Source organism: Macaca thibetana, chromosome 11 (genome assembly GCF_024542745.1).
Source record: "Macaca thibetana thibetana isolate TM-01 chromosome 11, ASM2454274v1, whole genome shotgun sequence".
NCBI classification, from domain to species: Eukaryota; Metazoa; Chordata; class Mammalia; order Primates; family Cercopithecidae; genus Macaca; species Macaca thibetana.
In genome coordinates this window covers 45171949-45199046 of record NC_065588.1, presented here as the reverse complement: position 1 = coordinate 45199046, position 27098 = coordinate 45171949, and the positions used below count along the sequence as shown (strand labels likewise).

General features: G+C 48.3%; 2 protein-coding genes across 2 annotated transcripts in view; both read left to right on the top strand.

Moving 5' to 3' along the window:
• The window catches only part of RND1 (Rho family GTPase 1), a 47461-nt gene extending 46179 nt beyond the window's left edge, over positions 1-1282 (top strand). Inside the window, exon 6 of the mRNA XM_050746950.1 lies at positions 186-1282. Within this exon, the coding sequence (XP_050602907.1) occupies positions 186-431 (246 nt within the window). The 3' untranslated portion in view covers positions 432-1282. The remainder of the gene's footprint in view (positions 1-185) is intronic.
• Positions 1283-6149: 4867 nt separating this feature from the next.
• DDX23 (DEAD-box helicase 23) lies at positions 6150-27098 on the top strand. The gene is made up of 17 exons (XM_050746884.1): positions 6150-6247; positions 12173-12381; positions 13740-13850; positions 16086-16179; positions 16286-16351; positions 18425-18563; positions 18848-18981; positions 19114-19226; positions 19469-19612; positions 19712-19937; positions 20240-20385; positions 22051-22228; positions 23037-23279; positions 24293-24444; positions 24678-24786; positions 25549-25723; positions 26166-27098. Exons 2-17 carry the CDS (start codon positions 12173-12175, stop codon positions 26387-26389), a joined length of 2463 nt encoding a protein of 820 aa, XP_050602841.1. The 5' UTR covers positions 6150-6247; the 3' UTR covers positions 26390-27098.

Genomic DNA, 27098 nt, shown 5'->3' with positions numbered 1-27098 from the left:
CATCAGACAGGGTGTATGCCAAAAAAAAAAAAAAAAGACAAGACAATCGAATAATCGGCAGAGGGTGGTATTTGGAGATTGGCAGCTGGGTCCCCTCTGGAGTGGCCCTGGGGAGTGACACACAAGAGGCAGCGTCTCAGAGCCATTGTGGCCCACTGCATTAATGCCCTCACCCCCTCCTGCAGGGCTGTGCAATAGCCAAGCAGCTGGGTGCAGAAATCTACCTGGAAGGTTCGGCTTTCACCTCAGAAAAGAGCATCCACAGCATCTTTCGGATGGCTTCCATGGTGTGTCTGAACAAGCCTAGCCCACTACCCCAGAAGAGCCCTGTCCGAAGCCTCTCCAAACGACTGCTCCACCTCCCCAGTCGCTCTGAACTCATCTCTTCTACCTTCAAGAAGGAAAAGGCCAAAAGCTGTTCCATTATGTGAAGTGGAAATTGGAGGGGGGAGACAACCCCCTACTTCCTCCCTTGGGGTGCAGAGGCACGGGGAGAGGGAGGATGAGACAATTTAGGACACTGGACATGAGTTTTTCAGATGGCCACGGTGAGGGCTTGGAAGGAGACAGGAATGGGGCGAGGAAGGAGCCAGGCCCGGCATGAGGACCTGATGCTGAGATAGAACCATCATACCCCAAGCTAGGCACTAGGTTGTGGAGGGGGCGGCTACCCCAGTGCCCCCCGGCTCCAGAGGAAGGAAAGCTGTGGGGGACGGAGGGCATGCTGGCCTCCTGGGCTTGGAGGCCTATAGCAGCCTCACCTTCAGCATCATGCCTCTTCCACACAGCGTTTCCATGCAGGCCAGGGGATGGGAGGGGTCCCAGAGCCCTTCCCTTCCCCTCTAAGGAGGCAGCAGTTGAACAGAGTGGGGAAGCCGAGTGGCAGCTCCCTTGGGGGTTTAGCCCAGGTGCTTCGTAAATGCAATCGGAAGTGCAGGAGCTGGTCAGAGCCAATGAGAAGGAAACCTCATCTTTGCATAGCCCATGCCTCATGGAGAGGTGACATCATACATTCACATGCTTCTCACCTAAGTCCCCAGGGTCCAAGGGAGAAGCCCCAGACCCCCTTCTCTTGCAGAGTGTGGGGGTGGTGGTGCTGCAGGGGCAGGGCTGGGTGGGGGTCACCAGACTTTTTCTGCCCTTAGGGCAGTACAGCTGGCATTTGTTTTATAGACTCTTGTCTTTGGAATTGGGGGGAGGGGGGAGTGTTTCAATCTGTTATATGTTCTGTGTTTAATGAAGAAAACCTATTTATTAATGAAAAATATAATACATATAAAGAGTTTGGCTCTGCATTTTTTTCTGTTTTCTTTAGTTGTTACAATCGGTATTTTTGTGTGTGTGTCTTTTTTTTTTTTTTTTTTTTCCTTTTCGTGGAGCACGGGGTCTCCCTATATCGCTCAGGCAGGTCTCGAACTCCTGGGCTCAAGCTATTCTCACATCTCTGCCTCCCTAAGAGCTGGGATTACGGGCATGAGCCACTGTGCTGAGCCCTTTGATTGATGATAATGAGAGAAAAGCTGTCCTGGGGCCCTTTCTGTGGGTTGCAGAAGGGCTGCCTCTACCATTCCCCAGCTCCTCCAAGAAGGAGCTTCTCTCCTTCCCCATCCCCCTACCCCAGCCCCGCCCAAGACCTGCTAAACCAAGGAAGGGTTCCTTAGCCCTAGAGCAGGGGTACAGGGGTTCTCAACCCTGGAACTATTGACATTTTGAACTGGATAATGCTTTGTTATGAGGGACTGTCCTATGCAGCCCAAGATGTTTAGCAGTGTCCCTGACATCTGGTGGATGCTAGAAGACAGCACCCCACTCTCCAGCTATCACACCCAAAAATGTCTCCAGACATTGCTAAATGACCCCTGTGGAAAAATTCTGGTTGAGAACCACTGCCCTGGAGAGTCTAGAGGAGAGAAAAAGGTTTGATGAAATAATCAGTAGAGAATCCAAACTGCTGAGATCCCACTCCACATAGGTGGACAGACTAAGCCAAAGCTGGGGGAGGCTCCTGGGATTCTGGTTTCCTCTGAGTTCGAGGAGAGGTGACATTGCCTTCATGACCTTCCAATTCCGATGCCTACTGATGGCAGCTCAGGGACCTTAACTCTTCCTTTCTCAGTGACTTATAGCTCTTGTTTTCCAAGTGCCATAGCGTAGTGCTAGTGCTAGAAATAAAGTTAACATGTACTAGGTCGGGCGCAGTGGCTCATGCCCATAATCCCAGCACTTTGGAAGGGTGAGGCCGGTGGATCACAAGGTCAGGAGATCGAGACCATCCTGGCTAACACGGTGAAATCCCATCTCTACTAAAATACAAAAAATTAGCTGGGCATGGTGGCATGTGCCTGTAAGCTGAGGCAGGAGAATTGCTTAAACCCAGGAGGCAAAGTGCAGTGAGCTGAGATGGCACCACTGCACTCCAGCCTGGGCAAAAGAGGGAGACTCTGTCTCTAAATAAATAAATAAAGTTAGCATGTACTTAATGAGTGTTCAGCACTGTGCACTGTGTTGAGGGCTTTATATGATCACGTTTAGCCTCATAAATGATAAGAGCTAACATTTGTTCAATGTTTACTATGGGTCGGGGGCATTTATGAGATTTTAATTTTTTTTGGAGACAGGGTCTCACTCTGTCGCCCATGCTGGAGTACAGTGGCATGACTACTGCTCACTGCAACCTCACCCTCCTGGTTCAACTGATCCTCCTATCTCACCCTCCTGGGTAGCTAGGACTACAGGAGTACCACAGTAGTCTATTTTTTGTAGAGATGGGGTTTCACCATGTTGTCCAGGCTGTTCTCAAACTTCTGGGCTCAAGCGATCCTCCTGCCTCGGCCTCCCAAAGTGCTGGGATTACAGGCATAAGCCACGGTGCCCGGCCCCACTTATGAGTTCTTTCTACGTTATTTATTCCTGTGATAACCCTACGAGCCTATGAGGTGCTATTTTTTTTTTTTTGGATGGAGTTTCACCCTGACTGGAGTGCAATGGCGTGATCTTGGCTCACCACAACCTCTGCCTCCTGGGTTCAAGTGATTCTCCTGCCTCAGCCTCCCAAGTAGCTGGGACTACAGGCATGTACCACCATGCCTGGCTAATTCTTTTTTCTTTTTTCTTTTTCTTTTTTTTTTTTTTTTAGTAGAGATGAGGTTTCTCCATGTTGGTCAGGCTGGTTTCGAACTCCCGACCTCAGGTGATCCACCCACCTCAGCCTCCCAAAGTGCTGGGATTACAGGCGTGAGCCACGGTGCCCGGCCACTATCTACTTCATTTTACAGAAAAAGAAGACCGAGGTTCAGAGAGATTAGGTAATGTGCACAAGGTCACACAGCTAGAAAGTGGCTGAACATGGATACAAATCCAGGCAATCTGGCTGCACATCATGCACTCTAACCTGCTCTGCTGTCCTGTCCTGTGAGGGAAGTGGTACTATCTCTGTTTTGTAAATGAGGAAAGAGAAAAGCCAGAGATGCCATATAATTTGCACAAGATCACAGTACTAGTAAGTAATTGAGCCAAGATTCAAACCAGATCTCACTGTTAACCAAAATCCTATGGACCCCTTACTGGTAGGCATGTTGTACCTAAATAGGTATCTCCAGTTATGGTTCTTACTAGAACACCATTCCTCTGTCTCCATCTCCAAAGATGATGGTTTGGGTGCGGTGACTGATGCCTGTAGTTTCAGCACTTTGGGAGGATAAGCCGGGCGGATTGCTTGAGGCCAGGAGTTTGAGATCAGACTGGACAACATTGCAAGACCCTGTCTCTACAGAAAATAAAACGATTAGCCAGGCGTGATGGGGTGCACCTGTGGTCCCAGCTACTTGGGAGGATGAGGCAGGAGGATCGCTTGAGCCCAAGTCAGGGCTGCAGTGAGCTATTTGTGCCACTCCACTTCAACCTGGGCAACAAAGTGAAATCCTGTCTCAAAAACAAATGAGTAAATAAGCTGGGCGCGGTGGCTCACACCTGTAATCCCAGCACTTTGGGAGGCTGAGGCAGGTGCATCACGAGGTCAGGAGATCGAGACCATCCTGGCCAACATGATGAAACCCCTTCCCTACTGAAAATACAAAAATTAGCTGGGCGTGGTGGCACATGCCTGTAATCCCAGCTACTTGGGAGGTTGAGGCAGGAGAATCGCTTGAACCAGGGAGTTGGAGATTGCATTGAGCTGAGATTGCACCACTGCACTCCAGCCTGGTGACAGAGCGAGACTCCATCTCAAAAATAAATAAATAAAATAAAATAAAAATACAAACAAATAAGAAAACAAAGATGCACGTTTGTGAGAAAACTAGTGGGGCAAGACAAATAACAAGTATCCTTGAAGCCCTACATGTGTCATGAGAGGTGTGCACAAGTACTAGAGGAACTCTGCCACTATGAACTGGGACAAGCTTTATCACCCTCCAGGAGCTCAGTTTACTCATCTTTAAAGAGAGTTAAGATGGCAGTCTGAAAATGGGGAAAGGTAATGGACTCTGAAGTTAAATGAACCTGAATTTTGGCTCCATTCTTTTCTTTTTTCTTTCTTTCTTTTTTTTTTTCCAGTCAGGGTTTTGCTCTGTCACCCAGGCTGTAGTGCAGTTGCTCACGAGCAACCTCGACCTCCTGGGCTCAAGCGGTCCTCCTGCCTTGGCCTCCCAAAGTGCTGAGATACAAGCGTGAGCCACCTCACCCGGCCCATTCTTTTAACTATGTGGCCTTTGAAGGCATAATTACTCTTTCTGGGCCGCAATCTCCTTAGCAGTAAAATGGAGATAGCACTCATCTCATACTGCTATGAGAACTAAGTAAAACAAATAAGGTAGGTTAAGTGTCCAGCCCAGAGTTGAGCACTTAGAAGATTCTCAACAAAAAGTGGCTGCAGTTTTTGAAGATTCTGGCCTACCATGGTTGGTCTGATTTTTAGTTGAATCTGTGAATCTGTGAGTCGAGCGCCCTCTCGTGCTTTCGTGGTGACTTACACCTAACAGATCTCAGAGCTCTCTTCTTTCCCTTCCGTTCTCTCTGGAGTAGAAGCAGGGAGGTGAAAGGCTGCAGGTTCTAAGAGAAGTGTATGTCTCCAAGGGTTACTTCGGGCCAGTGTGCATGATGCTCAGGGCTTTAGGATTACTTGGGTCTATCCTGAGGCTCTGCTTGAGAGCTTAAGGCATATTCGGAGAGAAAAGCCAGACCTACAGCCATGTGGAATTCAAGCAACAAACCTGCTGCTGGGAAAATGGGAAGGGAGGTCCAAGATACTTCCGGTTATCTAAACCGTTTCCGCAATTGCAGTGTTTTGTTTTGTTTTGAGGGAAAGAGTTATGAACCCATAAGAACAAAGAGAAACACAAATTTAACTTACGATTTGGGGTTAAAACAACAACAAAACTCAGTGGAAGACTGAAGTAGGGGAATCTGGGGGAAGAAAGAACCAAAAATACCAAGACAGCTCAACAATTGGTCACATTCCAAAGGGAAAAAAATTGAGGAAACCAGGGTTCTATCTGGAATGTTGAGAAAACAGGTGCTAGAGCCCAGGAGATACCATCCTTCCGGGATGACTTTAGAGTCCATTGTGTGGGCTCATTTGGAGCTGTAACAATAACTGGGGGTTGTTACGGCATTCACCCGGCTGCAGGGGCCAAGGTTGCTAAAAGGTCCTCCTAAGCCTGGGATAGTTCCACACACAATGGAGAATTGCAACACCCTCCTTGTGAACCTACTCCTGTAACCTAATCTTTAGTTTGTCCAACTGTAAAATGGGACTAGCCCCATTCTCACAGAATTGTTATAAAAACCGCTTTTCCACGAATGGTATTTATTGTTGTTACTGCAGTTGTTAGCTATAATTACATGCTACAGATATCTCAGGATGCCCTTAAATTCCTCCACTGTAAGCCACGGGCAACGACTGTCATCGACTGTAGTTTCTAGGAAGACCAGCCAATTCCAAGAAGGATGCTCGGCGGGAGAACCTAATGCCGGAAGCCTATTCGCGAAAAACTCTTCCTTCCCGGACGCTAAAGTCTGCCAAACCACATTGCCCGGCAGACCCCGCAGCCTAGGGCCGGCGCTCAAGCCGTGCATTCTGGGATTGGTAGTTCCCGGGCCTCAGTGTCGGCCTGTGCGCCCAGCTCCAGGAACTCGCCTTCCCAGCTTGCCTTGCGGCCGGGGGGTTCATCGCCGGGACCAGGAAACGGGAAAGATGGCGACGGCTCCTCGACGTTGAGGCCGCGTTGGGCGGTTCAGACTCAGGGTGGTGAGTCCCGGGCGGTGGGGGCGGTTCCCACGAGCTTACAGAGAGGGCGAGAGTCGGGGCACAGCGGTGGCCCCTGCCTCCTGGACGAGGCGGGAAAGAACGCCTCAGAAAAGGGGCATGAACCCGGGAAGCTCGGGCGGGCAGGAGTGAAGGGGCGCAGGCCCCAGGGGTAGTGTTGGCTCCTCGGAGCACAGGCCACGTCCCTGCACGATATTTTCCTCCCAGGACTCTGCCCATGGGCGCAGCGCCTCTGATACCCCCAGTCTGACCTTATTCTTTCATGCTTCAAGTAGCCTTTGCTGCAGCCAAACTGGAACTCAGGCTTTTCTCTCGCAATCAGTCCATGTTTTCCCGCCTCTGCTCCGCCTCTATTATTTCTTTTGCCGGGAATGACTTCTTTTCCGCGTCCTTAATTACATATCTTCAAATTCTACTTATACTTAAAGGCTCAAGCGTCACTTCCTCTACCAAGCCTTCCACGTCACCTTTTACAAGTGAAAGGAAACGCCTTTGAACACCTGTATTACTACATCTGAGCCTTGATCCTCTTCTTGATATGTGTCTCATACCTCCTATTGTTCTTTATTTTTTTTGAGACGGAGTCTCGCTCTGTCGCCCAGGCTGGAGTGCAATGGGGCGATCTCTGCTCACTGCAACCTCCGCCTCCCGAGTTCAAGCGATTCTCCTGTCTCAGCCTCCCGAGTAGCTGGGATTACAGGCGTACGTCGCCACGCCCTGCTAATTTTTTGTATTTTTAGTAGAGTGTTAGGATTACAGGTGTGAGCCACCGCGTCCGGCCTGATAACCCCTGTTGTTCTAAAAATTTCCTGTGAACAGAATTTGTTTTTGTGACTCACATAGCACCTAGCACTGTGCCTTGCATACAGTAGATGCTTGGTAAATACGTCATTGAATGAAAAAAAAGAATGTGCCCCTGCCCTGCAAGAACTGAGGACCTGAAGATCTGGAGGTTTGAGAGAAGGCTGCTGGGAAGCATGGCCAGAGTCAGCCTGGTTATTTGGCCCTTGTGATAATAGAACCTGTGATAAAAGTTGCCTATATTTACTGTCTCCTCATTTTTCATTCTCTTCCAAACTCATTCCACTTGGGCTTCCATTCCCTCAATGCTACTGAAACAGCTCTTGTTAAGGTCACCAGTAATCTCCATTTTTCCAAATTCAGTGGTTGCTTCTCTGTCCCTTATTCCCTCTCCACTTCGCTGGTACTTGATTCCGTTGACCCCTCCCTCCTTGAAACATGTTTTTGGCTTCTTCGTTGCCATACTTTTCTTTGTCCTTTCTCACTGGCTGCTGGTTCTTTCCATTCTTTTTCTGTGGTTCATCCCGTGGCTAACTCCTGTTAAAGTGTTCCAGAGCTCAATCCTGGAGCTGCTTCTCTATTTTTTTCTTTCACTATGCTGCCTACTTAGGTAATATCATTTAGTGTCCCATGGCTTTAAAAGCTATCTGTGTATTGGTGACTCAGGTTTTTGTCTATTGACCCTCTTCCCTAAGTTCCAGATTTGCATTTCTACTTGCCTTCTGGGAATCTCCACTTGGTTGTCTTACTGACATCTCACATTTAACCTGGCCAAAATGAAACGTTTGATTTCTTCTTAAATCTATTCCTTCCCTAGTCTTTTCCAGTTTGTTTGCTATGGCACCGCAAACTATTAGGTTGCTGAAACTATAAATTTAGGAGCTATCTTTGTGTCTCTTCTTTCTGTATCTCCCTTCAGTAAGTCCTGTCAGCTTTGCCTCCAAAATATGCTCTGACACTGCCTACTTCTTTCCATCTCCATTGCCACCTTCCTAGAACAAGCCACTGCCATCTCTTGCCTAGAGTACCATAATAGCACTCTCAGTGGTTTTGTTTTCACTCTGCCTCTCTGCTATATATTTTCTTGCAAGTCACCGAAGTATTAGATTGCTTCCTGTATAAAGCTCTTCTAAGATCCCCATTGCAGTTAAAATCCAGTTTACTCTGACCTGTAACACATTTTCGTTATCTGACTCCTGCCCAACTCACTGAACTCATCTTGAATCAGTATTCCCCCTGCATCAGTGCTTCGCAGGCTCAAGAAGTCTTCCCACCTCAGCCTGGGCTCAGGTGATCCTCCCCAGGCAGGAGCAAAGGAGCATGGGTCCCATAGGTAGTATTGGCTCCTAGGGGTACAAGCCGTGTTCCTGGATGATATTTTCCTTTATTTTCCTCCCAGGCCTCTGCCTATGAGCTCTTGAACACTTTTGAACTGAAGCATTCCACCCACCCTCAGCCTCCCAAAGTGCTAGGATTACAAGTGTGAACCACCACACCTGGCTGATTTTTCTTTTTTTTTACTCGAGACAGAGGGAGTCTTGCTCTGTCACCCAGGCTGGAGTGCAGTGGCGCTATCTTGGCTCAAAACAACCCCCACCTCCTGGGTTCAAGCATTTCTGCCTCAGCCTTCCGAGTACCTGGGATTACGGATGCCCGACACCATGCCTGGCTATTTTTTGTATTTTTAGTAGAGATAGGGTTTCACCCTGTTGGCCAGGCTGGTCTCAAACTCCTGACCTCATGATCCGCCTACCTCAGCCTCCCAAAGTGCTGAGATTACAGGCGTGAGCCACTGCACCCAGCCTCTGGCTGATTTTTATAAATGTAAAATTTTATTTTTCAAAATAGACGGGTAGTCTTACTATACTATCCTGGCTGGTCTTGAACTCCTGAGCTCAAGTGATCCTCCCGCCTTGGCCTTCCAAGGTGCTGGTACTACAGGCATGAGCCATCAGGCCTGGCCACACAAATATGTTTTTAACTGACAAACGTGCAGTTGGGCTCACACATGTAATACCAGCACTTTGGGAGGCTGAGGCAGAAGGATCCCTTGAGCCCAGGAGTTCAAGACTAGCCTGGACAACAAATTGAGACCTTGTCTCTAATAAAAATTTTAAAAATTAGTTGGGGGCGGGCACAGTGACTCATGCTTGTAATCTCAGCACTTTGGGCACTCAGGGCGGATCACCTGAGGTCAGGAGTTTGAGACTAGCCTGGCCAACATGGTGAAACTCCGCCTCTACTAAAAATACAAAAATTAGCCAGGCATGGTGGCACGTGCCTGTAATCCCAACTACTCGGGAGGCTGAGGCAGGAGAATCACTTGAACCTGGGAGGTGGAGGTTGCAGTGAGCTGAGATCGTGCCATTGTGCTCCAGGCTGGGCGACAGAGCAAGACTCTGTCTCAAAAAAAAAAATGGGTCGGGTGTGGTGGCATGCGCCTATAGTCCCAACTACTTGGGAGGTTGAGGCAGGAGGATCGCTTGAGCCTGGGAAGTCAAGGCTGCAGTGTGCCATGATTGTGCCCTGCCCTCCATCCTGGGTGAGAGGGTGAGACCCTGTCTCAACAACAACAACAACAACAACAACAAAAAACAAACCTGACGAACATGCTAAGCTAGTTCCTGCCCCAGTTTCCTAGTACTCACATCTCTTCTATCTAATAAGGGTTTTTTACCCTGATCTTTTCATGGCCCTCTTTCCCATCATTCAAGTCTCAGCTTAAATGTCAACTAAAACTTCTACCCTGAGCCATCTATCTGTTGTTTATACCCTTACCAATCATATCACTCTTTTATTCTCTTCATTAGCATTCATTACTATTTAAAATCCTTTCTGCTACACTAGAATTTACGCTTTATGAAGTAGGAGACTTTGTTTTCTTTACTGCTTTGTCTCCATTACCTACAACAATTTCTGGTACCTTGTAGGTGCTCAGTGAATATTTGTTGAAAGAATGAATGATATCCAGGATGCTGTACAGAGAAAATACCCTCCTTTGGGATTATTTTCTTAGGGCTACAAGTGTTCTTTTTTTTTTTTTGAAACAGGGTTTTGCCCTGTTGCCCAGGCTGGGGTGCAGTGGCATGATCTCGGCTCACTGCAGCCTCCGCCTCCCAGGTTCAAGCTATTCTCCTGCCTCAGCCTCCTGAGTAGCTGGGACTACAGGCACGCACCACCACGCCCAGCTAACTTTTTTATTTTTAGTAGAGACGGGGTTTCACCATGTTTGCCAGGATGGTCTCGATCTCCTGACCTCGTGATCTGCCTACCTCGGCCTCCCAAAGTGCTGGGATTACAGGTGTGAGCCACCACGCCCAGCCCAAGACATAGCTATTTCTATGTGATATGCATGATGTACTGATACAGAACAGTCAGTCACTTCTCAGGTGATTGTGAGATCAAATGGGTTGTCCTCACATTTTGAAAGTGCTTCTTGTTCATTTTTCTTTTCTTATCTTTATACAATCTTCCTTAAGGATATATGGCGGGGAATGGCATGAGAAAGGGGACTTGTAAGCTAAAGCTTAAGGAACTATTTGAGCTGAACCATCTGGGGATAAAATAAGTTGCGAGAAATGTATCCCAAGTCTTTGGGATGATGATGAGGTGGTTGCAGATTCAGGATTGCTGCAGTTTTAGCTCCTGGCTGAACTAGATTTCATAGTCCAAAGAATAGTTGACAGTGTGGGAGTGGTGTTCGGTGTCTCCCAGGTAGGAGGGAGACAGAAAACATTCCTGCTGAAACCTTTCACAAAACTGGGTTATGCAGATGACCAAGGTTGTGAAAATCTGAATAGGGAATGTCAGTCAGGACTTCTGCAACCTCTAGTTTTGGATATTTAAAAAATACATATTTTGAAATAATTATAGTTTCACAGGAAGTTAAAAAATGTGTGTAGAGGTCCTGTGTACCCTTCACCAAATTTTTCCCATTGCATAACTAGAGGTACATTTCTTTTAATCTGAGTAAAAGTGTGTTTCTCCACTTAAATTCAGGTTTTCCTTGTGGTGCTAATTATAATATGATCCAGATCTCAAAGTTAAACTTTTTTCTCCATTGAGCTCTCTTTTTTTTTTTTTTTTTTTTTTTTTTTTTTTTTTTTTGAGACGGAGTCTCGCTGTGTCTCCCAGGCTGGAGTGCAGTGGTGTGATCTCGGCTCACTGCAAGCTCCGCCTCCCGGGTTCACGCCATTCTCCCGCCTCAGCCTCCCAAGTAGCTGAGACTACAGGCGCCCGCCACCACGCCCGGCTAGTTTTTTGTATTTTTAGTAGAGACGGGGTTTCACCATGTTTGCCAGGATAGTCTCGATCTCCTGACCTCGTGATCCACCCGCCTCGGCCTCCCAAAGTGCTGGGATTACAGGCTTGAGCCACCGCGCCCAGCCCATTGAGCTCTCTTTATGAGCTGGAGAAATGTCTCTCTCAGATGTATGTGTGCTGACTGATCCTAGTGGGTTGGCAGACCTAATAAACTTCAAAGTAAGCAATGTAGGATGTTTCTAGAAGCGGTACGCTATTCATACACTAACACTTCTTTTAATACTCTTTTGCAGTCTAATTACAAAAATATGGTATATTCACTGTACATATCTAGAAATGAATATATAAAAAGGAATCGGCCAGGCACTGTGGCTCACGCCTGTAATCTCAGCCTTTTAGAGGCTGAGGCAGGAGGATTGCTTAAGGTCAGGAATTTAAGACCAGCCTGGGCAACATAGTGAGACCCTGTCTCTACAAAAAATAAATTAGCCAGGCGAGGCAGGAGGATGGCTTGAGCCCAGGAAGTTGAAGCTGCAGTGACCTATGATTGCACCACTGCACTCCAGCCTGGGTGACAGAGTGAGACCCTGAAAGGAATTACAGGGAGACAATATAGTATAGTGAGTAACAATGGTCTGTGGAGCCAGACTGCCTGCAACTCTGCCACTACCTGTCTGCCCTCAGACAAGTTCCTTTATATACCTGAGCTTCAGTCTTCTCATCTGTACTGTAGACATACTAATATATCCACCTCATAGGATTGTTTTGAGGGTAAGTGAATTATGTATAAGCAATTTACAGCACTGCCTAGTACATTGTAAGTACTCTTCCTACTCATTACAGATGGCAGGAGAGCTGGTTGACAAAAAGGACCGTGATGCATCACCTTCCAAGGAGGAAAGGAAGCGATCACGGACTCCTGACAGAGAGCGGGATAGAGACCGGGACCGGAAGTCTTCCCCATCTAAAGATAGAAAGCGGCATCGTTCAAGGGATAGACGTCGAGGAGGCAGCCGTTCTCGCTCTCGTTCCCGTTCCAAATCTGCAGAAAGGTAAAGTAACTTTGTATATTGTTACATGGAAAGGGAGAGTACATTTCAGATTTTTTCCTTGTTGGTTCTTCTGATGCCTCCAGTATTAGGCATTTTTTTTTTTTTTTCCTGAAACGGAGTCTCGCTCTGTCGCCCAGGCTGGAGTGCAGTGGCTTGATCTCAGCTCACTGCAAGCTCCACCTCCTGGGTTCACACCATTCTCCTGCCTCAGCCTCCCGAGTTGCTGGGACTACAGGCACCCGCCACCATGCCTGGCTAATTTTTGTATTTTTAGTAGAGACAGAGTTTCACCGTGTTAGCCAGGATGGTCTCGATCTCCTGACCTCATGATCCGCCCACCTTGGGCTCCCAAAGTGCTGGGATTATAGGCGTGAGCCACTGCGCCCGGCCTTTTTTTTTTTTTTTTAAAAGATGGAGTTTCACTCTTGTTGCCTAGGCTGGAGTGCAATGGCACGATCTTGGCTCACTGCAACCTCTGCCTCCTGGGTTCAAGCAATTCTCCTGCCTCAGCCTCCCGAATAGCTGGGATTATAGGCACCCACCACACCCAGCTAATTTTGTATTTTTAGTAGAGACGGGGTTTCTCCACATTGGTCAGGCTGATCTCGATCTCCTGACCTCAGGTGATCCACCCACCTCAGCCTCCCAAAGTACTGGGATTACAGGCGTGAGCCACTGTGCCTGGCTAGGCATCTACTTTTTGTACATTAATCTACTCCTAGCCCAGTTGGACCTGCAGGTGTTTTCAGTTTTCCTCAGTGACCCAGCTCTTAAAAGTTGAGAGGGAACTTGTAAGATGAAGGTCCGGGTTATCAAGGAAGGTTCATTTGTGGCTGGGTGTGGTGGCTCATACCTGTAATCCCAGCACTTTGTGAGGCCGAGGTGGGTGGATTACTTAAGGTGAGGAGTTTGAGACCAGCCTGGCCAACATGGCAAAACCCTGTCTCTTCTAAAAATATAAAAATTAGCCAGGTGTGGTGGTGCATGTCTGTATTCCCAGCTATTTGGGAGGCTGAGGCATGACAATTCCTTGAACCCGGGAGGCGGGGGCTGCAGTGAGCCGAGATCGCACCACTGCACTCCAGTCTAGGCGACAGAGGGAGACTCCATCTCAAAAAAATAAAAAAGGAAGTTTCATCTGTTCACATAGTCAATGACCTGTCATTGCCATTAATACTTAACAGTACATCTCTGATCTATAGAAGCTTCTTAGAATTCCCTCGTTATTTCCGTGAGAGATACATTCTCTAATTTGTAAAACATTACTTTGGCACAAGAGTATAGGAACTTTCTCAGGGCTGCAGTGAAGCAAGATACTTTGGAAATACCAGTGAATTCTTAAATTTGCGGTCTTCCAGAGAACGACGGCACAAAGAACGAGAACGAGATAAGGAGCGGGATCGGAATAAGAAGGACCGAGATCGAGACAAGGATGGACACAGACGGGACAAGGACCGGAAACGATCCAGGTATATGAAGGAATGAGGGGGATTTAGGGGAATGCTCCCATTTCTTCTCTGCACCTGAGTTGACTCAGCTTCTTATGAAAGTAGATTTCTCTTAACAGATTCTGTTGGTAGTTATTACAGAGCTCTTTTTCTTATTTATTTTTATTTTATTTATTTTTTTAAAGCAGAGTCTCACTTTCTTGCCCAGCCTGCAGTGCAGTAGTGTGATCACAGCTTACTGCAGCCTTGACTTCCCCAGGCTTAGGTGATTCACCTACCTCAGCCTCCTGAGTAGCTGGACTACAGACATCTGCCACCAGATTTTGGTTTGTTTTTGTTTTTTTTTTGAGACAGAGTTTTTGTCCTGTTGCCCAGGCTAGAGTGCAATGGCACGATCTCAGCTTACTGCAACCTCCGCCTCTTGGGTTCAGACAGTTTTCCTGCCTCAGCCTCCCAAGTAGCTGGGAATACAGGCATGCGCCACCACGCCTGGCTAATTTTTGTATTTTTAGTAGAGACAGGGTTTCTCCATGTTGGCCAGGCTGGTCTCAAACTCCCGACCGCAGGTGATCCACCCACCTCGGCCTCGCAAAGTGCTGGGATTACAGGCATGAGCCACCGTGCCTGGCCTCTTTTGTTTGTTTGTTTGTTTTTTTTTGAGACGGAATCTTTCTCTGTCACCCAGGCTGAGTGCGGTGGCACAATCTCACTGCAACCTCCACCTCCTGAGTTCAAGCAATTCTGCTGCTTCAGCTCCCCGAGTAGTGGGGATTGCAGGCGCACGCCACCACACCTGGCTAATTTTTGTATTTTTAGTAGAGACGGGGTTTTGCCTGTTGGCCAGGCTGGTCTCGAACTCCTGACCTTAGGTGATCTGGCCACCTCGGCCTCTCAAAGTGCTGGGATTACAGGCATGAGCCATTGTGCCTGGCCTGTATACAAAGTTCTTATCAGGCCCTGAAAGTATAGGTTAGAATTCAAGGCAGAGGACAGAATGCTCCTAACAGAAACTCAGTGGGGTTGTTTAAATTCTCTTGTAGATTAAGCTTAGATCAGGTATGGGGAAAGATTGTTGGGATTGATGGGAATGAAAAATGATGAGGGAATATAGATAACAATATCTTCTTGGCTTGAGGTGGGGTGGCCATGTAGGCTAAATTCATTGTGTATGAAAGAGTTAAGGAGGGATGGGCACCGTGGCTCACACCTACAATCCTAGCACTTTGGGTGGCCGAGGTGGATATATCACCTGAGGTCAAGAGTTCGAGACCAGCCTGACCAACATGGTGAACCCTCGTCTCTACTAAAAATTTTAAAAATTAGGCCGGGCACGGTGGCTCACGCCTGTAATCCCAGCACTTTGGGAGGCCGAGGTGGGCAGATCACGAGGTCAGGAGAGTGACACCATCCTGGAGAACATGGTAAAACCCCGTCTCTACTAAAAATACGAAAAAAAATTAGCTGGGCATAGTGGCGGGCGCCTGTAGTCCCAGCTTCTCGGGAGGCTGAGGCAGGAGAATGGCGTGAACCCGGGAGGCGACAGAGCTTGCAGTGAGCAGAGATCACGCCACTGCATTCCAGCCTGGGCGACAAAGTGAGACTCTGTCTCAAAAAAAAAAAAAAAAATTAGCCAGTGGTGGCAGTACGAACCTGTAGTCCTAGCTACTCGGGAAGTCCCAGCTACTCAGGAGGCTAAGGCAGAATTGCTTGAACTCAGGAGGGAGAGGTTGCAGTGAGCTGAGATCACACCATTGCAATCCAGCTGGGGCAACAGAGTGACACTGCGTCTCCAAAAAAAAAAAAAAAAAAAAATTTTTAAACAGCCACACCTGGCTAATTTTTGTGTTTTTAGCAGAGACAGGGTTTTGCCATGTTGGCCAGGCTGGTCTTGAACTCCTGACCTCAGGTGACCCACCTGCCTTGGCCTCCCAAAGTGCTGGGATTTCAGGCATGAGACACTGCGCCTGGCCTAGAGGAAATATTTTTGACATCAGTAGTAAAGTCTCACTTCCCAAAGGAGATTAGTCTCAAAAGGAGATTTGGGTAGAAAGGGGCCAAGACAGGGCAATAATTAGGTTTCAGAGCTGGCAGAATGACCATGCCTGCTAAGAGAGTTTCAAGACATGATAGATGACCGTGAGCCAGTCTTGTTGAGTCATGGGGAAACTTCCATTCTGTTTTTGGGGCTTAACTTGAACCTCATCCAGGGGCTGAAGTAAGAGTGATGTGGACCTTTCTTGTTCCTTTTCCTCAAAGCTTATCTCCTGGCCGAGGAAAAGACTTTAAATCTCGGAAGGACAGAGACTCTAAGAAGGATGAAGAGGATGAACATGGTGATAAGAAGCCTAAGGTGAAGGAGAGGAAGGATATTTTTCATCTTCAACTCATGCGTTGCTTTGTTGATCTTTAAAGCGAAGAGAGCCTTTATAGACTAAAGTTCTGTGTTTTATCTTCAGGCCCAGCCATTATCCCTGGAGGAACTTCTGGCCAAGAAAAAGGCTGAGGAAGAAGCTGAGGCTAAGGTAAGTACTTGGGAGTCTCCATTCATCTGCTCAGGCTGCCATAACAAAATACCACAGACTGGGTGACTTCAACAACAGAAATTAATTTTCTCATAGTTCTGGAGGCTGGAAGTCTGAGAGCGGAGTGTCAGCAGGGTTGTTTCTTCTGAGGCCTCTCTCCTTGGCTTATAAGACTGTCTTCTTCCTCGGCTCTTCACATGGTCTTCCCTGTGTACACATGTACCCCTTGTGTTGGATTAGGGCTCACCCTAAAAGACCTTTTTTTTTTTTTGAGACAGAGTCTCACTCTGTCACCCGGGATGGAGTACAGTGGCGTGATATCGGCTCACTTCAACCTCTGCCTCCCAGGCTGAAGCAATCCTCCCACCTCAGCCCCCCAAATATCTGGGACTACAGGTGCGTGCCACAACGCCCAGCTAATTTTTGTATTTTTTGTAGAGTCAGGATTTCACCATGTTGCCCAGGCTGGTCTCGAACCCCTGGGCTCAAGTGATCTGCCCTCCTTGGCCTCGCAAAGTGCTGGGATTACAGGCATGAGCCACTGTGCCCAGCCTAATGGGCTCATTTTAACTTAATCACCTCTTTACATGCCCTGTCTCCACATACAGTCACATTCTAAGATACTAGGGGTTAGGGCTTCCATATATGAATTTTGAGCTGGGTACAGTGGCTCACACCTGTAATCCCAATACTTTGGAAGGCCAAGATGGGAGGATCACTTGAGCCAGGGATTTTTAGACCAGCCTGGGCAACGTGGTAAAAACCCATCTCTACCAAATTTTAAAAATTAGCCATCTGTGGTAGCATGCATGTGTAGTCCCAGCTACTTAGGAGGCTGAGGCAAGGATATTGCTTGAGCCCAGGAGGTTGAAGCTGTAGTGAGCCATGATGACACCACTGTACTGCAGCTTGGGCAACAGAGCAAGAGTCTGTCGCAAAAAATATATATAACATGTGTATTTTTTTTTTTTTTTTTTTTGGGAGGGGGGACGGAGTCTCGCTCTGTTACCCAGACTGGAGTGCAGAGGCGCAATCTCGGCTCACTGCAAGCTCCGCCTCCTGGGTTCACGCCATTCTCCTGCCACAGCCTCCCGAGTAGCTGGGACTACTGGCGCCCGCCAGCACACCCGGCTAATTTTTTGTATTTTTAGTAGAGACGGGGTTTCACCGTGTTAGCCAGGGTGGTCTCGATCTTCTGACCTCGTGATCCTCCCGCCTCGGCCTCCCAAAGTGCTGGGATTACAGGCGTGAGCCACTGCGCCCGGCCTTAACATGTGTATTTTTTGTTTGTTTGTTTCTTTTGAGATGGAGTCTCACTCTGTTGCCCAGGCTGGAGTGCAGTGGCACTATCTCGGCTCACTGCAACCTCCGTCTCCCAGGTTCAGGCAGTTCTCCTGCCCCAGCCTCCAGAGTAGCTGGGACTATAGGCATGCGCCACCATGCCTGGCTAATTTTTTGTATTTTTTAGTAGAGATAGGGTTTCACTGTGCTGGCCAGGCTTGTCTCGAACTCCTGACCTCGTGATCTGTCTGCCTTGGCCTCCCAAAGTGCTGGGATTTATAGGCACAAGCCACTGCGCCCGGTCACATTTTTTTTTTTTTTTAGAGATAAGGTCTTGCTTTTTTGCCCAGGCTGAAGTACAGTGGTGCAATCACAGCTCACTATAACCTCAAACTCCTGAGCTCTTATGATTTTCCTGCCTCAGCCTCCTGAGTAGCTGGGACTATAGGCACATGCCATCATGTCTGGCTGAGTTTTTTTATTTTTGTAGAAACAAGGTCTTGCTATGTTGCCCAGGCTGGTCTTGAACTCCTGGCCTCAAGCAATCCTCCCATCTAGGTCTCCCAAAGCACTGGGATTACAGGCATGCGCCACCACGTCCAGCCTGAAAAAACACAGAATTCTGTAGGGGACGTAGTTCAGTCCATAACCGAGTCCAAGGCCTATTTATGTTTTCCTCAACAGGCTTAATGCTTGAGCAAATATTTTTGGGTTCCATGCCATCTCCCCATTAGTGATGTGATTGTACCCTGCTCCCAGATCCTTTGTTGACAGTTCCAATCTGTTTTGTAGCCCAAGTTCCTCTCCAAAGCAGAACGAGAGGCTGAAGCTCTAAAGCGACGGCAGCAGGAGGTGGAAGAGCGGCAGAGGATGCTTGAAGAAGAGAGGAAGAAAAGGAAACAGTTCCAAGACTTGGGCAGGAAGATGTTGGGTTCGTTATTCTACCCTGTGTAGCCACTAGATGGAAGAGGAAAGAGTGGGATGAGATACAGTGTCTCTTAGGAGAGATAGAAACCTGTTCACTCTGGAGTTTGGAAAAGGGAAGGATGGTGGGAGTTTATGAGAAAACATTTTTCTGTTAGATCTCCATTTACCCCATATCATAAGTCTAGCCCTTTTTTTCTTCATTTGATGTTCCTCATCTGGATTCCCTCCATTCCCTCTCCTCTTTTCTTCCATGAGCTCTTCTGCAGCTTTGCTTTCTTTGATCTGCAGAAGATCCTCAGGAACGGGAACGTCGGGAACGCAGGGAGAGGATGGAACGGGAGACCAATGGAAATGAGGATGAGGAAGGTCGGCAGAAGATCCGGGAAGAGAAGGATAAGAGCAAGGAACTGCATGCCATTAAGGTGCAGGCCTTGGATCCATCTTCACTTCTCTCCCACACACAAAAATGAGGTTTAGTTATTTGGCCATTGTGATCTCTGCATGTGAGAATTGGGCCTCAAGGCTCATGTGCTTTGTGTTCCCTCCCTGAGCAGGAACGTTACCTGGGTGGCATCAAAAAACGGCGCCGAACGAGACATCTCAATGACCGAAAATTTGTTTTTGAGTGGGATGCATCTGAGGACACATCCATTGACTACAACCCCCTGTGAGTGGCTTCAGGCCTGAATTCTAGGTCTTTTCCACTAGGCAGTCCTAGAGAGCTGATGACTACAGAGGTGGAGGAAGTCAGACAAGCCGGGATGGAAAATTGGTAGACTGGTAGTCAGCCAGCCCTCTGGTGGAAGAAAGACCCTGTCCAGGAGGAACTGTTTCATATTAGTAGTCTGCCCTTCCCTCCTACTGCCATAACAGCTCCTTCTTTTTTCTTTTCCTCTGTCTCAATCCCAGGTATAAAGAACGGCACCAGGTGCAGTTGTTAGGGCGAGGCTTCATTGCAGGCATTGACCTCAAGCAGCAGAAACGAGAGCAGTCACGTTTCTATGGAGACCTAATGGAGAAAAGGCGAACCCTGGAAGAAAAGGAGCAGGAGGAGTGAGTGATCAAGGCTAGGGTGGCTGGACAGAGCCCAGAGACTCTACAGAAAGGAGTTGGAGGGCACTGATTCTACTTATTCCTCACATCCTGCTCCAGGGCAAGACTCCGTAAACTTCGTAAGAAGGAAGCCAAGCAGCGCTGGGATGATCGTCATTGGTCTCAGAAAAAGTTAGATGAGATGACGGACAGGGACTGGCGGATCTTCCGTGAGGACTACAGCATCACCACCAAAGGTGGCAAGATCCCCAATCCCATCCGATCCTGGAAAGACTCTTCTCTGCCCCCACACATCTTGGAGGTCATTGATAAGTGTGGCTATAAGGTAAGGAGGGGTAGATTGGCCCAAAAGATCTGAAATGTTCCTGCACTAGTTTGGGAATAGAGAACTTTGTTCCTTGACTATTTGGAGCCATCCCTGCTATTGGGTACCAATGTGACCTTTTCTGTCACTTTCTGGTAGAAGCGTCAGCTTTTAGTGATTATGTTTCTTCTTGGGGTCCCCATTTCTGTGCACTGTACTTGGCATCCTTCCATTGCACTAGCAGATATGCTTACTACTATCAGTGGTAGCCCAGGTTGTATAATTCTGCCTGTACCTATTACTCTTTCTCGGGGTCACTGCAGGAACCAACACCTATCCAGCGTCAGGCAATTCCCATTGGGCTACAGAATCGTGACATCATTGGTGTGGCTGAGACTGGCAGCGGCAAGACAGCAGCCTTCCTCATCCCACTGCTGGTCTGGATCACCACACTTCCCAAAATTGACAGGTGGGGTCAGCTGGCACCAGCTGGAGTGGGTTTGTCTGGGTAGGAAAGGTGAAAGTGGCAAAAGAATGTTTGTTTTTTGTTTCACGTCTATAATCGGAAGCTTGCTTCTTTATTCTTGGTTCGATCTTAGGGAATAATTGGATCATGATATCAAAGAATTATATGTTGCTGGCAAAGACCTGGAGAACTTTGCTATCCTGGAGTCTCTGATTTTTATTTTTTTATTTTATTATGTTTATTTTTTTGAGACAGAGTCTCACTCTGTCACCCAGGCTGGAGTGCAGTGGCACGATCTCGGCTCACTGCAACTTCTGCCTCCCAGGTTCAGGTGATTTTCCTGCCTCATCCTCCTGAGTAGCTGGGAATTACAGGCATGTGCCACCACACCCAGCTAACTTTTGTTTTTTTGTTTTGTTTTGTTTTTTTGAGATGGAGTTTTGCTCTTGTTGCCCAGGCTGGAGTGCAGTGGCGCAGTCTCGGCTCACTGCAACCTCCTCCTCCCAGGTTCAAGTGATTCTCCTCCCTCAGCCTCCTGAGTAGCTGGGATTATAGGCACCCGTCACCACGCCCGGCTAATTTTTTTGTATTTTTAGTAGAGACGGGGTCTCCATGTTGTTCAGGCTGGTCTCTTAACTCCTGACCTCAGGTGATCCGCCTGCCTCAGCCTCCCAAAGTGTTGGGATTACAGGCATGAGCCACTGCGCCCGTCCTTAATTTTTGTATTTTTAGTAGAGATGAGGTTTCACCATGTTGGCCAGGTTGGTCTCAAACTCCTGATTTCAAGTGATCTGCCTGCCTTGGCCTCCCAAAGTGCTGGGATTACAGGCGTGAACCACTGCACCTGGCCGAATCTCTGATTTTTATTTATTTATTTATTTATTTATTTATTTATTATTTATTTATTTTTGTTTTTTTGAGATGGAGTCATGCTTTGTTGACCAGGCTGGAGTGCAGTGGTGTGATCTTGGCTTACTGCAACCGTTGCCTCCCAGGCGCAGATCCTCCCACCTCAGCCTCCCAAGTAGCTGGGATTACAGGTGTGTTCCAACATGCCCAGCTAATTTTTGTATTTTTTGTAGAAACAGAGTTTTACCATGTTGCCTAGGCTGGTCTCAAACTCCTGGGCTCAAGTGATTCACCCACCTCAGCCTCCCAAAGTGCTGGGATTATAGGCTTGTACCATCTTGCCTGGCCTCTGGACTTACTTTTTTTTTTTTTTTTTTTTTTTTTTTTTTGAGACAGAGTGTCTCTGTCAGGCTGGGGTACAGTGGCACGATCTCAGCTCACTGCAACCTCCATCTCCTGGGTTCAAGCAATTCTCCTGCCTCAGCCTCCCGAGTAGCTGGTATTACAGGCGCCGGCCACCACCCCTGGCTAATTTTTGTATTTTTATTAGAGGCAGAGTTTCACCATGTTGGCCAGGGTGGCCTCAAACTCCTGACCTCAGGTGATCCGCCTGCCTCAGCCTCCCACAGTTCTGGGATTACAGGTGTGAGCCATAGCGCCCAGCCCTGGCCTCTGATTTTTGAGTGAGATCATTGCATTCTTTTCTCATCATCCTCCCCATTCCCATCGCTTCCCCTAAGAGTGACTTTGTCTTGCTCTGGCTTGTGGTTGGATAAGAACCAAAGCTCACGAAGCTGTGGGATGCCCCATTTACCACAGAATCGAAGAGTCAGACCAAGGCCCTTATGCCATCATCCTGGCTCCCACCCGTGAGTTGGCTCAACAGATTGAGGAAGAGACCATCAAGTTTGGGAAGCCGCTAGGTATCCGCACTGTGGCTGTCATTGGTGGCATCTCCAGAGAAGACCAAGGCTTCAGGCTGCGCATGGGTTGTGAGGTTTGTTTTTCTATCTAGCAGCCAGCCTGCTGTCTGGGAAGGCTATCTTGGGGCTTTGTTTCTAGTTTCTGGAATAGATGTGCAGTAGAATGAAGAAAGGAGCTGGTTTATATGTATGTGCTATTTATTGAGAACTTATGCACCAAAGTTTATATTACAAATAGTATATATCATATATATTAGCTCATTAATTCTCACAATAATGTGTGAGAGTAGGTAGTGATATTTCCTTGTTATAGATCAAGCTGAGGTTCAGGTTAATAACTGCCTGAAGTCACAAACAGCTGGCAATGGGCAGAGCTGAGATTCTTATCCATAGCCTGTGCTTTTAGTTACTCTTTACTCTGCCAGACCAAATCTTTGACTTTGTGCATTGCGTTCATCTCAGGAAAGTGGAGGAGAGCTTTTTATGAGAAATCTGCTGTAGAAATTTAGAGTTTTTACATTTTTTTTTTTTAATTTAGTCTTTATACAACCCCCTTCATGGTATCCCTTAGTCTCTCCCATCTAAGAAAGTTGCTTCTTCAGGATCTGAAATGATTTGCCAAAAAAAAAAAAGTTTCTACTGATTTTGCCTCCTCTGTCTAATCCCTGCATCTTACTCAGAGACCTCATTCGTTCCTGAGAAAATCCAGGCAACAAGTGATTTCATGCTGGTTTGCAGGAGCCTTTACTGCTAAACATAACCAGAGGTTGGGGTCCAAGTTCCTCAGCATTGGAGGTCTGTCACCCAAGTGGGTGGATAGTTCACAGGAAAGAAAAGAAGGGACACCTGCTGGGCTGTAAGTGATTATACTGTACTACTCAGATTGTGATCGCTACCCCTGGGCGTTTGATTGATGTGCTGGAGAACCGCTACCTGGTGCTGAGCCGCTGTACCTATGTGGTTCTGGATGAGGCAGATAGGATGATTGACATGGGCTTTGAGCCAGATGTCCAGAAGATCCTGGAGCACATGCCTGTCAGCAACCAGAAGCCAGACACGGATGAGGCTGAGGACCCTGAGAAGATGCTGGCCAACTTTGAGTCGGGAAAACATAAGTACCGCCAAGTAAGGCTGCTTCCCTGGGCTGGGAAAAGTGGGACAGGCCAAGGCGGGTGGATCACTTGAGCTCAGGAGTTTGAGACAGCCTGGGCAACATGGCGAAACTCCATCTCTACAAAAATTACAAAAATTAGCTGGGCATGGTGGTGCGCACCTGTGGTCCCAGCCACTCTGGAGGCTGAGGTGGGAGGACCTCTTAAGCCTGGGAGGCCGAGGTTGCAGTGAGCTGAGGTCGTGTCACTATTCCACTCCAACCTGGGCAACAGAGTGAGGCCCTGTCTCAAAAAAAAAAAAAAAAAAAGAAAAGTTGTACAAGTTTGCCAACCTCCTATTGGACCTTTCTTGCCTTAGGTGGGCTCAGAGTACATGTTTCTAGAATGAAGTGTGCCTAGTTACGGTCCTCTGACAGTCCTAAGGGTGGAGCCGTTTAGCTTAGCCCTGGAAAAACGATTCCAAAGACTTATGCTGCTACTGGGACCACAGGTGCTAGCAAATGCTCTCAGGCCTTCCTGTCATCATAAGATGGAAAGTGCCTTGATGAACGGGTACTGGGGAAGGATGGGAATTCAAAGGACACTATTTTTTTTTTTTTTTTTTTTTTTTTTGAGACGGAGTCTCACGCTGTTGCCCAGGCTGGAGTGCAGTGGCGCAATCTCGACTCACTGCAAGCTCCGCCTCCTGGGTTCACGCCATTCTCCTGCCTCAGCCTCCTGAGTAGCTAGGACTACAGGCGCCCGCCACCGCGCCCGGCTAATTTTTTGTATTTTTAGTAGAGACGGGGTTTCACTGTGGTCTCGATCTCCTGACCTTGTGATCCGCCCGCCTCGGCCTCCCAAAGTGCTGGGATTACAGGCTTGAGCCACCGCGCCCGGCCGCAGAGGACACTATTTTCTAAGGTGGTGGCTATCAAAGCCTATACTGTGGCACATTTTAGATTCTTTAGTCTGGGCTGGGTTGGTGACAGTGGGATATGTAATTATGCCTGCCTGGGTGCAGGGCTGAGCCTCTTGTTTTCGTAGACAGTCATGTTCACGGCCACCATGCCCCCAGCGGTGGAGCGTCTGGCCAGGAGCTATCTTCGGCGACCTGCTGTGGTGTACATTGGCTCCGCAGGCAAGCCCCATGAGCGTGTGGAACAGAAGGTCTTCCTCATGTCAGAGTCAGAAAAGAGGTACGAGGGCACCTGAGCCAGGGGAAACAGGGTGGAGAATGAAATGGCTCTCAGAACTTTTTTCAGTGCAAGTGCAGGGCAGGGCAATTGCTTTGCTGTGTTGAGCTGCTGTTTTCTTGGGCAGAATGTCATGGGCATTGAAGACCCTGAAAGTAGTGTTCACAGATCAGGGTTGGGCATTTCACTTGGAGCGGGAGGTATTATGCATCTCGTCTTTCTCCTCTTCCCTCCAGGAAAAAGCTGCTGGCAATCTTGGAGCAAGGCTTTGACCCACCCATCATTATTTTTGTCAACCAGAAGAAGGGCTGTGACGTATTGGCCAAATCCCTGGAGAAGATGGGGGTATGTCTGGCAGGGGAGAACAAAATCTGGCCTCTGTGGCACTGCTTTCTGAATCTAGCGGGGCCCCCTAGGCTCTTCCTTCGATTCTCACCCTTTCTTTAACCTGTCCAGCAATCAACAAGTCAGGACCAGGGTAAAGGGTGGTTTGAGGGAATAAAAAGAATGGAGTCAATTGCCGGGACTCCCTGCCTGCTGCAGTAATGCCAGCCAAAGCTGCCTTAGGTCTTCATCCTGGTGAGGTGGAGCCAGGGAAAGGTTTGAGACCCATATCCTGGCAGAGTCTGAGGATCTAGAAAAGAGTAGGTGAAAACTGTGCTTAGATATGTTGAGGAGAGGAGGTGATGGGGTCAGAAGGGAGCTGATAATCAGTGTCCTTTACTCCTGTTACTGGTGCTTGAGGGGAAGGGTGTGTCCCTGCCACTCAGCTCTTCAACTTCCTTAAACTTCTTGATCCCTGCTTTCTACCCTGATCTTGCCCCTAATTCTCTGAGGACTTATCATCTGTCTGGCTCCACAGCTCTCCCAGCTGCTTTGCCTTTGACCTTACTCTGTGTGTCCCTGCCACACCACACCTTTTTCTCTCGTCCATCTCTTCAGCTCACTTGTTCTCTCCTTCCTTTCACTGCAGTCATTCTTTCTCTTGCCTCCTTCCCTTTCTCCTACCCTGCTGCCCTCTCTAACCCTCCTCTGTGTCTGTCCCATTCCTCTGAACTCCTGTGTCTCTCCTTGATCGCATTGCTCACTCTACCATTCTTCCAACAGTACAATGCTTGCACACTGCATGGTGGAAAAGGCCAGGAGCAGCGAGAGTTTGCATTGTCCAACCTCAAGGCTGGGGCCAAGGATATTTTGGTGGCTACAGATGTAGCTGGTCGTGGTATTGATATCCAAGATGTGTCTATGGTTGTCAACTATGATATGGCCAAAAATATTGAAGGTAAGTTCCAGGGAAAGCAGCTTCAATCCAGGGTGAAGTCAGATTCCTTATGGTGTCCCACTCAAAGTCAGGGTGCTGTCCACTGTTACTGCCTTCCTCAGCTCCAAGTCTGGGATTGTTTGCTCCCATGAGAAGCGCTCCTGTCTTTTATCTTACCTGGGTTTGTTGTCCCAGCAGCTGGGATGACACTTGTGTCCTCAAGAGTGTGAAGAATGAAGCTAGGCAGCTGTGGGTCTTAGTGTGGTGGGGACTACAGTCAGTAGGAGGACAGGGGAGATGAGCACCTGGAGAGGGCACTGTGGGCACCTCAGGTTCAGGCAGGACATGCTGTATTCCCGCCTTTGGAGATGGGGTGGGAAGGATGCCTCTAGAAGTGGAAGCATCAGACACGGCTCCCCCGGGCATCTGGGCTGTGCTGAGTGACATTCTTCCCATTCCCCAGATTACATCCACCGCATTGGCCGCACGGGACGAGCAGGCAAGAGTGGGGTGGCCATCACCTTCCTCACAAAAGAGGACTCTGCTGTGTTCTACGAGCTGAAGCAAGCCATCCTGGAAAGCCCAGTGTCTTCCTGTCCCCCCGAACTAGCCAACCACCCAGATGCCCAGCATAAGCCAGGCACCATCCTCACCAAGAAGCGCCGGGAAGAGACCATCTTTGCCTGACACAGCACTCTTCCTGTGGTCTGAGGGCATCTCCGAAGCTGCCTGATGCCTGTTCTTCAGAAACCTCACATCCCTCTTTCCAGGTCCTCACTCCTGGGTTACGGGGGCTTAGGAAAACAGTCAGACTCCCTAGCCCAGACCCTCAGGTCGGGAGGCCTGCATGTGGGGCTGCAAAAGGAGAGGACGATGCTGTCAGAGGCAGGGAGAGGAAATTACCACAGCTTTTTGGCTCAGCTCTGCCCTTCTTTGCTTTGGGATTGCACTGGGCCATCAGCTCATGCCAGGCTATGGGGGCAGCCAGTTGGCATTGCTCCCCAGACTGAACAGAAACCTGGCTGCCTGATGGGACCTCCTTTGGCACAGACTTGACTGTGTAACTGTATAAACTGCAGCAGCATCGTTGCCCTAGATGCCCCAGGGGACCTGGCACCATGAGGATTACAGACAGTGGAATCTTACTGTCATCTGGACAGCTGTTTTCCTGTTTGGATGGTAAAGAAAGTCGAGCGCCTTTAGACCTGTGCACAGTCCCGCACCAAGGGGTGCTGTGTGCTCTAGGCATCCCCTCCCCCAGGGGATTTTCTGAGTAGATGGGGGGACAGGGTGAACTGGCTGTGTCCATCTTTGTCACTGAGTGAAATCTGTTTTCTATTCTCTGAGAAGATAAGTTTGTATGTTCTGAGAATAAATACGTGAATACTAAGGCTGT

Excerpts from the sequence above, each read along its gene's own strand:
- DDX23 (XM_050746884.1), top strand. The coding sequence starts at position 12,173 with ATGGCAGGAGAGCTGGTTGACAAAAAGGACCGTGATGCATCACCTTCC. Across the intron at positions 19,227-19,468 it reads TCCATTGACTACAACCCCCT|GTATAAAGAACGGCACCAGG; the intron begins GTGAGTGGCTTC and ends TCTCAATCCCAG. Across the intron at positions 24,445-24,677 it reads ATGTCAGAGTCAGAAAAGAG|GAAAAAGCTGCTGGCAATCT; the intron begins GTACGAGGGCAC and ends TCTTCCCTCCAG.